Source organism: Poecilia reticulata, chromosome 13 (assembly GCF_904066995.2).
Source record: "Poecilia reticulata chromosome 13, P_reticulata-male-v2, whole genome shotgun sequence".
NCBI classification, from domain to species: Eukaryota; Metazoa; Chordata; class Actinopteri; order Cyprinodontiformes; family Poeciliidae; genus Poecilia; species Poecilia reticulata.
The window spans coordinates 26,158,366-26,174,950 of NC_088842.1; the positions used below are offsets into that span (position 1 = coordinate 26,158,366).

The following is a 16,585-nucleotide window of genomic DNA, read 5'->3' on the forward strand; positions in this document are numbered from 1 at the left end:
ATCCAGAGGCAACACTCTCCATTTAGATGATAACATTTGACTCCGCACTAACTTGTTATTGTCACGATGTTTTGCTTCCTGCCAAACATCATTCATTAATCCGAAACAGCTGTCACTCTGAGGCAGACCAACTTTTTTGAATCTCCCCACATCTTATTACCTCGGGCAGTGGTTTTAAGGAAATTAAGCTCAAGAGGGATGTGCCAGTTTGATGTATGAATCATTGCTGAAACCCCTCTGCAGCAACCTCGGCTCAGAAGAGAAAAGTTATTATATTGAGCCCACATATTTTTCGAAAGCAGCCATTAGTAATATACAGATCCCATTGCTATAAGTTAAACAATCAGCTCTATGCTTCATTGAGGTACATCTGTACCACCGTCCATCCATCCAATCCAGTCTAATGTTTAATTTGTTTATTGATCAGATCAACATTAGATTATTTTTTCTTCTTTTTCTTTCCTTTGATGTGTTATTTTATTTGTATTTCCTTTTAATTCATGTAAAGCACTTTGAATTGCCTTGTTGCTGAAAATGTGCTATATAAATAAAATTACCTTAAAATTTCCTTACCTTAGATGTGTCTGGAGTGGAAGTACCAAATGTAAATACAGGAAGTAGATGCTCCGTTAAGATCTGGTTAAACCACTGGGCATGATTTTGGGTACCATTTCAGACAAAAATAATTGAAAAGTATACCAAATGATTTTGAGATGACGTCGCATTGGGTTTTATGCTTTACGAAACAGACTTTGTTTACTATAATGGTTATGGAAATGAGTTTGGCTTAAGCTTGCGGTGCACACCTGGTCGTTATGTGGTATCGATGTTGGATCACATTCACGCCATGAACGAACTATACCAGAGTTAATGTGGAACTGCACCTGGATGGTTGTATTACTCGGCACTGCAGAGCTCATGATAGAAAAAATACCTCATGCATTAAACCTCTGGAGGAGTGTTATGTTTGCTTAAACACACAGATGGAACAGGTAGCAGTGAAGCTTTGATACAATCACCATGCTTCACAACACACTGCTCTGTGATATCCATGCACACTGGGCAGGTCAGCGTCACAGCGTGTCACTCTGCAGAGCGGTGGACATACATTAGAGAGACTGGAAGTGGTAGGCATGGAGTTCTCTTATGTTGCAGCAGCAGAGATTAGCTGGTTTTGTTACATGATTAAACTGGCGGGGTTTTCAGATGGTTTGGTTAAAAGTAATGGGAGTTGTTTTCCTTTTTCTTTTTTTTTTTACTTTTTAATCTCTACAACTTTACAAGATGGATAAAAACAGGTGTTTTCTTGTGGTTTTGTTATTAAGTAAATGGAAAATAAAATATAGAGTTTTGTGGAAAAGTTCCTAGGGGTAATTTCTGTGCATGTTCCTTCTTAACACAAAGACATTTTGATAATCCTTGAAGAACGTCTGGATCAGTTCCTTTCCTGACTTTCTGAAGATCTTTCAGTATCAGGAGGTGATTATGCCAACGCCATGGCTTTAAGGAATGGGAGGAAATCTAGAAAAGATTTGACACAGGATGTGGGAGATGAGCAATTCATCATCCTCTGGGTGCAATTTTTGTTTTTAGAAAAAAAAAATGAAGCTAAAATATTATGCCGGGTTTGTCAAACTTTCATTTTTGGTGTGTTGAAAGAAATATGTATTTATTGTAACCAATTTATAATTTAGTTTTAGATAACTTTTTGCCTTTATTGATTTATAGGTCAGATTTAAGCCTAAATAATAATAAAAAAAACTGCCAAGTTTGGAAACTTGGCAGAGTTCTGTACTTTGAACTCTGATGTGCACAGACCTTTACAGATTTCTCTTTCTGAAAAAATAAACTCCGCTACTAACCTTTTTCAGCTTACATTTGAACTTCAGTGAAAACACAGTGAGAATAATGTGAGACAGATGTCAAGTAATCAATATAAACCTTTCTCTGCTGAGGCAAAGTTCAGAATCTAAGATTCTAGGGTCCTGTTCACTTTTACACTTTCTGTTTACGTGTAAAAATGTTTTTGCTATAGAAACAGTACACCAAACTATATTCAATGGTCGCTGTTTCTTTAACAGCGATTATGGAATCGCTAAAGAAAACAACTCCATTTGCATGTGGCTGGGAGGTGTAGATATAGAAATAAATCTCAAATTTGCAAAGGATGTGTAAAAGTGTGAACAGACTTTTAGATTCAGAACTTTAGATGGACAGAGTTCAGAGTTTTTAAGAAACTTGAACTTTGCACCCTTTTGTGTTAGCAGCTATAACCTTTAGCCACTCACCACTGTTATAAATTCTTTGTTTTTTGTGTGACTCTGTCACAGTTTGTTTTTTCCTGCCCATTACCCAAAGTGCTGCCTCGCAAATGGTTTAAAAGTGCTGGGAGCCACCTCGGTGCTTTTGCAACATTGTGTTGCCAGCGAGCTTTATGTCATCTTTATTGGCTAACTTGGTCAACACAAGAGGGTGACAGCTCAATGACTACTTCCTTTCTTTCTTTCTTTCTTTCTTTCTTTCTTTCTTTCTTTCTTTCTTTCTTTCTTTCTTTCTTTCTTTCTTTCTTTCTTTCTTTCTTTCTTTCTTTAAGTTAGCAGTCTCAAACATAGATCTAGGCTATCAATTTTTAAAGTACTCGCCTTCAGATCTGGGGCTCAGGATAACTGCTGACATCAAATGTTATCAAAGTCACATAGTCGCAGAAACTGAACAATGGTTTTTTTTCTTTTTTTTTTTTTTTTTTAGATACCTTTAACTTTGAGAAATATTGTCAGACCTTGACACACACTGTTTTAGAACCACTCAGAACTTCAACTGGACTTGAACTGATCTTTCTTGCAGTGAATTCTAGACAATGCTGGACGATCATGTCTGGACTTTATCAGAAATGTCAGAAACTGCACCTACTCAAATCCTGCCACTGGTAAACATACAACTTGTTCCAGCTTCAAACATAATTGAGGGGATAGCTGCAAATACATGTCTGTATCATCAGTCATTTAATGACTTGACATCTAAATTGATTGGATTTCTTGGTACAGTTTGTATTTTATCCTTTATTTCAGCTGCTGCTAGTATTTGAGAAGCTAATCTTGATACTGAAAACCACAGTGTGATTGCTGTGGATTCAACCCATATTGATTTTTGAATAAGTGTATAAAAGGTGTTACTGACACACTGATACATTTTATTTCAGGGTTGGGGAATAATGAAAAAAAATAAAAATAAAATCCCAAAACAATTGCACCCAGACATATGTAGTTTATTGTTGGAACTTTTTTTTTCTCAGAAGCATTTATTGATCAACCTTCTGTTATCATGACTTGAGTATAACATGACCATATAGTACTTGCACAGCAGGTTTGGGTAGGGACGGTTGTATTTTCCTCCAGACAGTCAGATTTGGATAACTGTCAACGATTTTGAACAGCTGGTTGTCTCAGCTGGCAAGAGCTCTCCAGGGCATAGAAGAATAAAGTCGAATGCCTTTTATTGTGGCCGTCTGCAGAAATTCAGCAAGACGGAGAAATTAAAGCAGTTTATTTTTATAGCAGTCCAATAAAGTATTTATTTGAGAAAATAAAACATTTAGTTTTTGTTTGTTCATGCTTCAGCGCAACATTTGGAGACCCACATGGGATAAATAAGAGAGGACAATCAGAAAACTCTGCAGGAATCCAGTGAGACACATGAGCACCTTTTACACAGCAGAGGGCTTTCTAACATATATAAATCAGAGATTACATATTTTACAAGCTGCTGTTTTCAACATCAAGGGAAAAGATTTACTAGTAAGCTAATTTATGATCTTGCATTAATACAATGTATTAATGTAAAACATCTCTTTCTAGAATAAATTGTTGATCACATTATCTTGCAAATTTGAAACTTAAATACCTCATTGATGGCCTTTTTATTCTCACTGACTGATTAATACTCATGAGCTTCTAGATATATAGATATAGATAAATAGATATACAACTCTCAAGATATGATTCTGAAAATACAGTACATTTTGTATATATATATATAAAACAAAGTTTAATCAGTAATACTTTTCTAACAAATTTATGTCAAGTCATGATTTCTTGGTTAATGACAAGTTGTCATAACAAAGACATTTTGAATAATGTCAACTTTGTATTAAAAGTGTCATGATTTACCAAATGACACTTTATGACAACAGTCATACATTTTCATGAAGACTTATTCATGTTCATGACAGGTGTTATGTCATGTTTATGACAGTGTCATGACAGTCTTATTCACTGTCAAAGTGTTGCCATGTTTTTAAAGATTTTGTGGTATTAGCAGCGTTTGTTGACAGTTTTCAGGTAGTAGACCGGCAGAAAGAGTGAAGAAAGATGATGTGCAGCAGAAAGTCAGACATCTGTTTCAAGGACTAATAGCCTCCAAATGGAGCCCTGCTCCACCACAATACCAAAAGCTGCCTCAAAACACTCCTTTGGCCTTTCTGTTTTGGAGTGGTGTAGTCACAGCAGGTTTTACATTTATTCACTTATTTACATTATTTATTGTCTTTCTTTTGTAGCTGTGCATATGTTGAATATAACACATATTCTCAGGTGGCTTGTTTTTTTTGTTTTTTCAAGAGATCAGATACTGAAATCAACTGGTAGTTGGAAGTTGGGCAGCTTAAACAGTGATTAATGTGTCAACTTGAAATAATCCACTATTCTTGCAGTAATTTAAATTTGAAGAACGTGATTTTACTTTTAAAAAAATAACTCAAGATTTTGTGTTATGTTACCAGACAGAGCAAATGCTGCTCTTCCTGCTCTCTCTGTTAAGTGGGGACTAAGAATCTCTTGACAATAGAAACAGTAGGGCAAGATGACCTTCCTTAGGAGCCTGCTGGTTGAGACGGAATAAAATTTTATTTATCTGGTAAAAAAAAAACCTGCAGGCGGTCCGAAGGCAGGCACTTGTCACTTGAATTTGATTTTGCCTTTCTAAAAGTTGCAAATGGACATTAATAATATTGACGATATACGGTGGAGTCAAACCAAGCACTTTTCATTGCTGTGCTTCTTTTCCAACATAAAAATATATGGTGCCTGGAATATTCTAGCCCATCAAATGGATCTACTAAATATTGTGTAATGACTATATTTGCAATATTCCAGTCTCCAGCAGTTCCCAGTTTATTCCTATCAGAACTCCTGCTGTGTCATCTGTTCAACCTTTAATATTACACTTACACATGTGATGGTGACAACATTCCAATAAATTGGGCAAATTTATAAGTGAGCTATTTTCTTAACAGATTTTCTTATATTTCAGACTACAAGCAAACATTAGACAGATGGAACATGGTTAGAGAAGGACAACTGGTCACCACTTATGACAACCTGATTAGTTGCAACTTTTGCTCGGTGTATGACAGAGGACTCAGAGTTATGTCACATAATAGACTGCTTGGCAAGAAATTATGTCTTTGTTGTCGTCGTAAGGAAGTGACTTTGAAGAGGCTAGTTCCTTCATTTTAATATCTTAGAGAGGCTAGCTGCACTTTCTGACAGGTGCATTTGTCAGTCATCCATATAGAACATTATGTTATTCTGGTGGCTGAAAAAGAAAGTGTCCTATAGCTGTGCCCTGGAGGACCCGGGTGAAAAGATACTTAACAGCTTAATGTTATACCGTGGACTTTTTACCTTGGATTTCATCCAGTGACAAATGCACCATGTCTGTTACGCCTCTCTCTGAGAGAAGGTAGTTTATGTCATATAAAGAGAAGTCACATAAAACAATACCAAGGACATTGGTGTTTGAGAACCTCTGTGAGACAGAAAAAACTGTTTTGTCAGAGCGGTTTCTATTGAAGTTTTTCTAATTCAGATAAAGGAGTTTTTGTTCCATCATCGAAAAGAAAGCATTTAAGTAAGACTGATGTGTGTCGTCAGTGTTGATGAGTTTGCTCTCATTAAAGGCAAGAAATGGTTAAAATCAATCCATAATAGAAAGGGGAATGTTGGCAAGGCTGCAGTATAATTGTCTTGTAAATTCCCCTTTCTCTGAGCAGAGATTTGCATCTGGAGGGAGATGCATGTTTATCACAGGATGAATCAAAAAGTTGACTGATAGTGATTATCTTCTTTGTAAAGACATTGATTAAAGAGAGAAGCAGAAAGGTTACTTGGCTGTGAAATGTATAGAAGTAGAGTTGTTTTTCTGAGCTGAGCTGAAGAGCAATGTGAGAGGAGGCACTAATGTTGTAAATATCAGTTTTAAAAGAAGTCATGCAGGATGTGAAAGAGAAATTCGATTGTTTCTCAGTCTGTGCTATTTATAGCAATTCTTTTAACTGTCAAAAGTAGATTTTCATCCTTCTAGAGAACTTTTTTTTCTTAGTCAATTGGTTGTTCCCCAGAAACTTTTTGGAAATTTTCTAATCAAAACCTTTCCATAGGAATGTGGCATGATTGTTTGGAGTTGGTTTGTTCTCTCTGTGCCTGCGTGGGTTTTAGTTCAGCTTCTGCAATTCTCTCTCCCACACTCCTAACACAGGCTGTTTGGGTAATTGGTTATTTTTGCCTTGACTCTTGTATTAATGCAAACATGCATGTTTGTACTTTGTATTCGGTCTTCGGTGCATCAAAAACCATAAGAGATGGCAGACTCCACTGATGTGTCTCTGTCTTAGAGAGAGAGAGGAAAAAAGTATGTTTTCCTTCCAAACACACTGTGAATTCCTCTGTACAATTCCTGCCCTCGCAAGAGGATGGCTATTAGTTTTAATATTTGCATGTACAATGACAATGTTCCCAATTATTGGCCAAAATTAATGTTAGTAATACATATTTTATAAGTTATGCCATTCAGTTTATTTTCTTAAATTTGTTGCATCATGTTTAAAGAAAAATACGTCTTTAGCTCTCACAATACTGCCTGTGTTGTAAACTGAACATCTCACAGCACTAAGGAGGTTGGGTTTTTAATGCTAAAAACATATTTTAATGAGTGTAATTTGCATTTGAAGTTTTTCTCATTAGATGTGTTAACCAATCAGCTTTCAGTCATGTTGTTAAGTGAGCAAATTGGACTGTGCATACGTGATTTCCAAATGAAACTCGCAGAGTGCAGGAAAATATGTAAGATGAAAACTTGACAAATCTACATTCTGCTGCTGTTCGCAAGGGGGAAAAAAATTCTAGGTTTCAAAGTCGGTCATTACACATTAAGAGGCTTGGTGAGTGCAACGTGCTTACCGAATAAAATTTGAATCTATCAGTTTTCCGGTCACTCTGCTGCAGAGGAGGGGTTTCTTTTAATAGCTCAATATGTCTTCAAGCTGCAAAATTAAGATGACCTTTCAGGTACTTAGCCTGCTCAAAGTCCTCTTCTGTGTCAAAATTCAGAAAATCCTGCAACCTTCAATAATTCTTGCCATCAGTGAATAGGAAGCTAATGTGAACTGATGGGTCATTCACATCAGTGCAGCACTTGTGCTCTCTGGGGCTCAGAGATAGAGCGAAGCAGAGTATGTGAAGAGGTTCTAAATCAAAGGCAGGGATTAAGGGGTTGTCACTGTGGGTGCCCTTGATTACATAACAATCATATTAAGTAGGCTGAACATCTTTCTTGTAGATCAAGACTTTTAGCAATGTATTTATTTATTTATTTATTTTTACTTTAGGTGAGGTTCAATCTTAAAGTTTGAGTTCAACTCCGTTGTTAAGCATTAGATTAAAAAGATGAAAGTTAATCTTAAAAAAAAAAAAAAAAACCTCTTGCTCATGTAACTGTCGACTCAGAGAAATTTCTTTTTAACACCAAAGGGTGTTGGAGTCTCATTGGAAATGGCTGGCAGCTTGCTGTAAAAATGAGATTGAGGGAGGGAGGGTGTTACATGAGTGCAGAGCCACAGATGGCAAAAAAAAAAGAGTCAGGTTGTAAGCCAAGACATTGATCTCCACTTTATAATGAAAAGCAATGTATGGGGTGTGATGTAGGATCTCCCAGCTGCAGAATGAGATCATTTATCAGAGAAGGATGTGAGCCTCCTACGTTCCCCAACCCACTAGACTTAATAACTGAACTTTGGTTTAAATATTAAAAAAACAAAAAAACAAAATAAAATTATTTTTTACCATTTGAATGTGATATTGCTCTAACTTGTTCCCTAATAGATTGTAGCTTTTTAATAAAAAATGTATGCCATAAAATATTAACATAACTTGTGATTTCATCCAATACTCCCTGAGATTTTTTTTGTCCTTACCAGAATACCTAAATAGTAAATGCAAATGAATGCCGTCTTATCCATTAATGCCTGTCAGTTGTCATAAATACATAGTGAAAGTGAATGTAATTAAATAAAAATTACATTTTTAAAAAGTGTTTTCAGTTGAAGAATACTGCTAAGATTTTTCACTAATGTGGATGTTTCCTGCTGGTTTTGTAGCTGTTGAGATTTGTTACACTGTGAAGTGTGGTGTGGAAGAAAAAACTCAAAACTCAGCATAGTAGATTGTACCATGAACAAAGGTGATTTATTCGGCCTCCATCAGCACAGCAAAAGTCACCCACAACCCACAATGTTGTTCTCTCTCAGTCTCTGTCTCTCTTCTGCACAGCAAACAGTCTTCTTATATATGGTTGTCCCCGCCTTCTCAATTAACTGCTCAGCCAATCAAACTCCAGCAAACATGAAACTTTCTATAAAAGGCTGGGTTTGAGGTGGGCCTCCTTCTTAAGAAGTGTCAAAATGGCCGCTACAGGGACACACCCAAAAGGTAACAAACAAACAAATTACATACACACTTTCCATCTTATTGCTTCTTAACATTTACTCACTTCCTCCCCCTTCTGGTTTACACAACTCAGGCAAACGAGAAAGGTAGTCAGCAATAAGATTTTTCTTACCTGGACAATGCTGTATGGTGAACTGGTATGGCTGAAGGGCAAGGCACCAACGTAATATACGGGCATTCTGATGCTGTTTGGATTGCATCCACTTCAGAGGTCTGTGATCAGTTTGCAAAGTAAACTCCCGTCCTAGGAGATAATATCTTAAAGAGTCCAAAGCCCACTTTATTGCGAGTCCTTCCTTTTCTACTGTGGAGTACTTTTTCTCCCGATCAAACAGTTTTTTACTTAAGAAAAGGACAGGTTTTTCTTTACCAGCTTCTCCCTGGGCCAGCACTGCTCCAAGACCAACATTTGAAGCATCCACTTGAACAACAAACGGCTTGGAAAAGTTAGGACTCTGTAAAACAGGAGCTCGACAAATCAGTTTCTTTAAAGATTGAAATGCATGTTCACAGTCTTCCTTCCACATAATTTTAGAAGTAGACTTTTTTGTCAGCTCAGTCAAAGGGGTTGCTAAAGTTGAGAAATGGGGTATAAATCTTCTATACCACCCAACTAAGCCCAAAAATGATCTTACTTGCTTCTTTGTTTGAGGTCTGGAAATTGTTTGAATGGCTTTTACTTTTTCAAGTTGTGGCTTTATTTGTCCACGGCCAACAATGTAGCCCAAATACTTTACTTCCTCTTGTGCCCATGCACACTTGTTCACATTCAAAGTCAGACCAGCATTCTGGACCCTTTCCATTACAGCCTTTAAATGCTGTAGGTGATTCTCCCAGGTCTCACTGTAGATCACAACATCATCCAAGTAGGCAGCCGCAAACTCTGAACAGTCAGCAAGGATAATGTCCATCAACCTTTGAAAGGTAGCTGGTGCTCCATGTAGACCAAAGGGTAGAACAGTGTAATGGAATAGACCCATTCCTGGAATCTGAAAGGCTGTGTATTCTTTACAGGATGGCTCCAAAGGCACTTGCCAGTAACCTTTACATAAATCTAAGGTAGTGATGTACTTAGCCTTCCCCAGTCTTTCCAGGAGCTCGTCAATACGTGGCATGGGATACGAATCAAAACAGGAAATGCTGTTTAACTTTCTTAAGTCAGAACAAAAACGAAGTCGATTTGAGTCTTTTTTAGGAACCAACACAATGGGATTTGACCACTCACTTCTTGATGGCTCTATCACTCCCATTTCCAGCATCATCTGGACCTCTTTTTTCAGTGAATCCATCATTCTTTCTGGGATCCTGTACGGCCTAAGACGAACAGGTGTTGTATCTTTCAAAGTTATCTTGTGCGTTATAACTTCAGTTCGCCCAGGTACATCTGCAAACAGGGATGGAAAAGACTGTTTAATCTCACCAAGCTGTCGCCACTGATCAGGAGTCAGATGCTTTGGAGCCTCTTCAGATTTGGCCACTTCTCTGCATGGGCTCATTTCGGCTTCTCCATCTTTCAAAATGGCGCTGTCCTCAGGCTGGACATCTTGTACCATCAGGGTCTGCTTCACATCCCGTTCTGGAACATTTCTTTCATGATACTCCTTCAACAGATTTACATGGAGCAGCTGCTTTGACTTTTGTTTTTCTGGACAGACAATTTCATAAGTCACTGGTCCTGCTCTTCTGACCACAGTGTAGGGTCCTTGCCATTTAGCAAGCAACTTACTTGGCCCACTGGGCAAAAGTAATAGGACTTTCTGGCCAGTCTTCAGCTCTCTCTCACGGGCATGTCTGTCGTACCATACCTTTTGCTTAAGTTGTGCCTTCTCCATATGATCTTTAACTTGTTCTCTGTACTTTTCCAGTTTGTCTCTCATCTGCAGTATGTAGGAGATGATGTTTGTTGGTGAAGCCGCTTCTCTGGATCCGGACGCCGCTCCAGCCACCCAGTTCTCCTTCAGCATGTCCAAAGGGCCTCTAACCTGTCTCCCATAAAGCAACTCAAAAGGAGAAAAACCAGTTGAAGCTTGTGGTACTTCTCTGTAAGCAAACAAAAGAAAAGGCAACCATTTATCCCAGATTTTGCCAGTGTCATCAATAAACTTTCTCAACATCTGCTTTAATGTACCATTGAATCGTTCAACCAAACCATCGGTTTCTGGATGGTATGGGGTAGTACGAATACCTTTTACACCCAGTTGATCATAAAGAGTTCTCATCACTTGTGACATGAAATTGGTACCCTGATCTGTCAGAATCTCCTTTGGGATACCCACTCTGGAGAAAAGATCAACTAAACATCGAACAATGTGCTTGACCTGCAGAGAACGTAATGGATAAACATCTGGATATCTGGTTGCATAATCACAGATGACTAATGCATATTTATGGCCATTATTGCTCTTAGGTAAAGGACCTATGATATCCATGGCGATTCTCTCATAAGGAACACTCATTATAGGTAATGTCTGCAACTGGGCTCGGTTTGAAACTTTAGTAGGGGCCACCAACTGACAGTCATGACATGTTTTGCAGTAGTCAACCACATCTTTATATAATCCTGGCCAATAAAAACGTTGAGCAACACGATTATAGGTTTTGCCTGTCCTAGGTGTCCTGACCATGGTACCGTGTGACCCAAATGCAGAATTACTGAACGATATTCTTTTGGCACAACAAGTCTGGGTTCATCAATGTCTGCTAGATACAAAAGTTTATCCTTTATAATAAAAGGCTCTCCTGATAAACCTTTCACCTCCGCAGTACTCTCTTTTCCACCATCTTTGCATGCTTTATTAAGAGAGGTTTCAAAGATGGATCGTTTTCCTGTCTCTCTTTAAAGTTATTAGGCATTTCCCACTGGAAATCACTACATGGAGTTAATGACAATACAGGTTCAGGAAGTTTCGACCTGTTTTTGTTCTTATTTTTCTCCTGTCTGCGCTGTCGTTTTGATTTCCTGACCTTACTTCCTCCTTCATACAGATCATCACCTGCATCTGGCAGAGGTTCTAAACCCTTTTCCATGGAACGTGTGATGACAGTACAGGAATAAGCCACAGAGTTTGTTTGAACCAAACTGTCTAAGATTGGTAAATCTTCTCCTAGGATCACATCATATGCTAACTGATTCAACACTCCAACAGTCAACATAAAAGCTTGGCTTTCAACTTCAATAGTGACATCAGCAGTTGGATATTCTCTCGGACATCCATGAACACAAGGAATGTTTACAGGTTTGTTAAAGTTAGGCAGTACATTACTCAACACAGAAGATTTCACCAGAGTTTGTGAGCTACCTGTGTCTGCAAGAGCTTTTACAGCTTTGCCATTTATCACCACCTCCACTACATGTTTATGTGGAATCAATCCATCAGAAGCAAGTTCATAATTATGTTCTTTGGAAGGTACCACACATAACTCTGATTTAGGTTTTCTTAAAGGACATAAAGATGCTTTGTGACCAGGCTGCTGACAATAGTAACAAATAAGACTATAATTTAGCCTGGACTGTGTAGGCTTCTTACCACCCCTCTTGTCCAAATTGTCCACATTTGTTGCACCTGGGGGTGTCACCTCCATAGACCTTGGTCTCTCTGCTACTCTTGACTTGAAAGGATCTCTGTGAGCAGCCAGGTAACGTTCAGCCAGGTCTGCCGCTTCCTCTCCAGTCTTTGGATTGTTCTCCTTCACCCACGTGCGAACATCTGATTGAAGCACACGTAGATACTGCTCCAAAATGATGGTTTCCCCAATCTCTTCTTTACTCCGACTGTCAGGCCGCATCCATCGCTTGTAGAGTCCCTTTATCCGACCATAGGTTTCACGTACACTCTCTCCCACTGGTACCTTGGAGCTTCGAAACCGGTATCTGTAGGTCTCTTCTGTTACATCAAACTTAGACAATACAGCAGCTTTAATAGAGTCATAAGAGTCAGACTGGTCTTCATCCATTCCAGCATAAGCATCTAGGGCTTTTCCAGTCAATAATGTGACCACCCTGGCAGCCCATTCAGCTGGGGGCCATCCCCATGTTTTAGCAATGCGTTCAAAACGTATGAAGAAACTTTCAGGATCCTCACCTTCTTTAAAGTCAGGTATCCTAGGATCACCTCCACGGTTTGGTTCCACTCTTTGTGCTGGACCTCCATGTGCTATAGGCTGCTGAGGCTGTGCAGCAAGTGATTGAGAATGAGGTGCAGCTTGGTAATCAGAGGCTCCTTGGGCTTGCTCTGAGGCAGACTGCCTAGACAGTGTCCTAGTCTCTCGCTTTGGAAAAGCTGCTTCTTTAGAAAAGCCAGTCTCAACAGACAGCTCATGTTCAGCATAAACATTACTTTGCAGTTTTGGCAGGTCACTGCGCAACTGTTCAATCTGATCAAACAATATTGCTTCTGTTCGTTTAGAATGTCGCATAAATTCTCTTATTTCATCAAAGATGTCAGGTTCAGAAAGTTCTTTACTCACAGCACCAAATATGGTCTGCTTAGGCCGCACAACTGGTTCCATAATGTCTTCACCAGCCATGGCTCCTTCAGGTAGTGAATCGGGCTCTGCCGTTCCTCCACTTTGTCCGTCTTCCATCTCAGAAAGGGGGCTTTTCTTTGTCCCACGAGTTCTTCCACGTCCAACTCCTCTCATTTGGCCTGATGTCTTCCTTCATTTACAGGCGTCAAATGATCCCACTTCTGACACCACTTGTTACACTGAGAAGTGTGGTGTGGAAGAAAAAACTCAAAACTCAGCATAGTAGATTGTACCATGAACAAAGGTGATTTATTCGGCCTCCATCAGCACAGCAAAAGTCACCCACAACCCACAATGTTGTTCTCTCTCAGTCTCTGTCTCTCTTCTGCACAGCAAACAGTCTTCTTATATATGGTTGTCCCCGCCTTCTCAATTAACTGCTCAGCCAATCAAACTCCAGCAAACATGAAACTTTCTATAAAAGGCTGGGTTTGAGGTGGGCCTCCTTCTTAAGAAGTGTCAAAATGGCCGCTACAGGGACACACCCAAAAGGTAACAAACAAACAAATTACATACACACTTTCCATCTTATTGCTTCTTAACAAGATTTTTTTCTTCATTCTATTATTCCTCTTAATTTCTGTAAAATGTTATTGTAATTGTTTTGGCATTACCTTTAACTGAAATCACATATTTTATAAATTTTTCTTAATATGCCCCAATAAACAGTGATTTTATTTTATTTTTCAATAATATTAATATATGAGGCGGTTCAAGGCATAAGCAAAGTGAGCAGCTACTTAGGACCCTCAGACTTTGAGGGGCCTTAAGTGTTAGTACCATTTATTTTCTAAGAATTATGAGGGATGCCAATAGCTTATCAGTGATGTGATTGAGTAATGTAAGTTTGAATTTTTAAAAATTTCTTGAAATTATGTTCCGGCAATTAAGAAGATAATTGTATTTTAAGACTTTTACTAAATTGTGGTGTACTTTTCTTCTAATTGATAATATATTAAAGTCAAAAACGTCAATTTTGTCAACCAAGTTGTTCATATTTCAACACTTGCGTCTTTATTAATAAAAATAAAAGTTTAAAGAGTTCAGAAAGATACTTCTTGAAAAATAGAACTAAGAGATGAACAAACTGCCATAGCAGTTCAAACAAAAAGCATTTATTGGTTTTAGGGGAAAAGTTGAGGTTAAAGAAAAAAACTCAGATTCACTGAGTCTGGACTGAAAAATGGATCTGTGAATTTGACGGATAAAAGAAGATGAAAACATTGCACAGACAGTTGTCACATCGTAACAAACAATTCTGGAAAATGATCACAGCAACTTTTGTTTCCCTTCATCACAACATTGCTGCGAGGAATTTGCCAAAAATGAACACATGCTTGACTAAGCACTGTCTCACTGGATGATGTTGCATTGCAGAAGTCTGTGCCAGGTTCAGTTTATTTACCTGATGACCCACTGCTTTTATTTGCCTGGGGTTCCCCACGGCCGCATCCAGGCTGTGCCAAAGTAGTATTCAAATTAAAATAAACGCAGGGTTTTTTTTATGACTCGATAATCTGACAGAAAGGTCTCAGACACAGGTCATACATCACTACTGTACGACATAACTGCAAATGATTTGGAAGTCAAATGCAACTCGTATCAAATACAGATTTGACCATCAACGTAGCATTCGATTTTCACTTAAAGAATGAAACGATGATCCTGTGCTGCTGGGTATCCCGGCAAATTCTTGGCATGTTTTTAAAGAAGTGTATTAAAAAGTGATATGCCATTTTTTAAAGAAGAAATTAAATTAGTTGAATTGATGTTCTAGAAGAAATTCAGAGCCCCCAGACTTCTTGCTCAAGCAAAGAAGTGTTTTTACTTTACATCATCAATGTGGTCATAATGAAGCCTTAGGCAAGTCAAACTACTGCTACTGAGTGGTGCCTGTCTCCAGTGGTCATTGGGTGTGATTACAGGTTACCAGTCCATCACAGGACAACAGTGAGACACACAGAACATCCAACTATGCACACACTCATGTCTATGGGCAACTTGGACCTAACAGTCATGATTTTTGATCTAGTGAAGGAAGCCGGAGTACCTGGAGAGATCCCACTGTGAGATCATGCAAACTTCATGCTGGCATCAGTGTCACTCACTTCACCACTGTGCAGCTCTTCTCTATAGTTATGCTTTCCATTAATAATATTTTATGCTTTCAAGTGTATATCTTTTGCACGTACAAGATTTGTGTCGCAATTGCAGCTGTATCGAAGCACTGTAACGGCTCAAGGTTTTGTTTCTTGACTGCAACGTACGCAGTTCAGTTTACTTAAATAATTTTGCCACTTGTCACCAAGTACTGTTGTGTTTTACACAGTTGAGTTTTAGCAAATCACAGCCACTGTGTGACTCATTCAGTGAGATCGAATGTGCTGAAGCAGGGAAACATGAAAAGCATGCAGGTCGGTGTGTTCTTGCAACGATAGGGGGATTCTTTCCCCTCTGTGAGTGTCTGCCTTTGCTTATCTGTGCATTTGTGAGCTATTAATTAATTAAAACATTTGTAAGCTTTTAAGTTACTGCAGGTTATTTGAAGTGCAGTGATGTTAAGAAGGAGGAGAAAAATTGTGGGTCCACACTTTTACCTTTTCATATGGATCTTCGCTCCAGAGTAACATCAGTCTTTCATTCAGTTTGTCTCCCTTTTTAAAAAAACGTTCTAAAAACATTTTAGCGGATCAGGAGGCATTTTTTCAGTTTTTTTCCCACCAAATGCATATTAAACTTTAAGTAACAGTTAAAGCAGTTGGCCAACATCCACTATTAGTTAGATCCAGACTTTTGCTCCACCGCTGTAGCTCTTAGAAAACCAAAAAAAGGAAATATTTTTGTTCATGAACACAAAATGAGAAATAGTAATTTTAACAGTTTTTCTGTATGTTCTTATGCAAAGTCTGCATATAGTAGCTACAACTACCTTTAAACTATGCTATCTATATAGAAAAGGCTCACCTCATTTTGCAAAATAGCTTTTTCCTCTTGTAATAGAAGATTCATTTTGTCTTAAAAGCTGAAAATAGAAATACATTTTAGTTTCATATTGCTTTCGTCCATAACAAAACATTTGATGTAGAACACATTTAGAAAATCATTTTTTTGCAGGTCCGGGAAAGTTTTAATTTGTAGGCAAAAGCGATTCTTTGAATGGAAGAGTTTGCTGACCTGCGGTCCAGATGGATCCTCAGACCACGTCTTGAATTGTATCACCTGAATGACCTCAACACTCTAAACACTGCTCGTCCTGAAACACCCCTAGCAATACGTCC

At 38.3% G+C, this 16,585-nt stretch overlaps 2 protein-coding genes and 1 long non-coding RNA gene across 3 annotated transcripts in view; 1 reads left to right on the forward strand and 2 right to left on the reverse strand.

Moving 5' to 3' along the window:
• b3glcta (beta 3-glucosyltransferase a) overlaps positions 1 to 16,585 on the forward strand; it is a 90,431-nt gene that overhangs the window by 21,491 nt on the left and 52,355 nt on the right. The window lies entirely within an intron of this gene.
• LOC145554521 (uncharacterized) lies at positions 8,493 to 9,812 on the reverse strand. Its single transcript, XR_014090484.1, has 2 exons — positions 8,893 to 9,812; positions 8,493 to 8,741 (listed from the first exon to the last, which is right to left on the reverse strand). It is a non-coding gene; the product is annotated as an uncharacterized LOC145554521 (long non-coding RNA).
• LOC145554519 (uncharacterized) lies at positions 10,507 to 13,852 on the reverse strand. The gene is made up of 2 exons (XM_081614425.1): positions 12,308 to 13,852; positions 10,507 to 10,820 (listed from the first exon to the last, which is right to left on the reverse strand). The coding sequence occupies exons 1-2, from the start codon at positions 13,419 to 13,421 to the stop codon at positions 10,738 to 10,740; spliced, it is 1,197 nt and encodes a 398-aa protein (XP_081470551.1). The 5' UTR covers positions 13,422 to 13,852; the 3' UTR covers positions 10,507 to 10,737.

Coding starts and splice junctions, on each gene's coding strand:
- LOC145554519 (XM_081614425.1), bottom strand. CDS start 13,421: ATGAGAGGAGTTGGACGTGGAAGAACTCGTGGGACAAAGAAAAGCCCC. Junction 10,821..12,307: donor CAATTTGGACAAGAGGGGTG/GTAAGAAGCCTA, acceptor GTTTGCTTACAG/AGAAGTACCACAAGCTTCAA.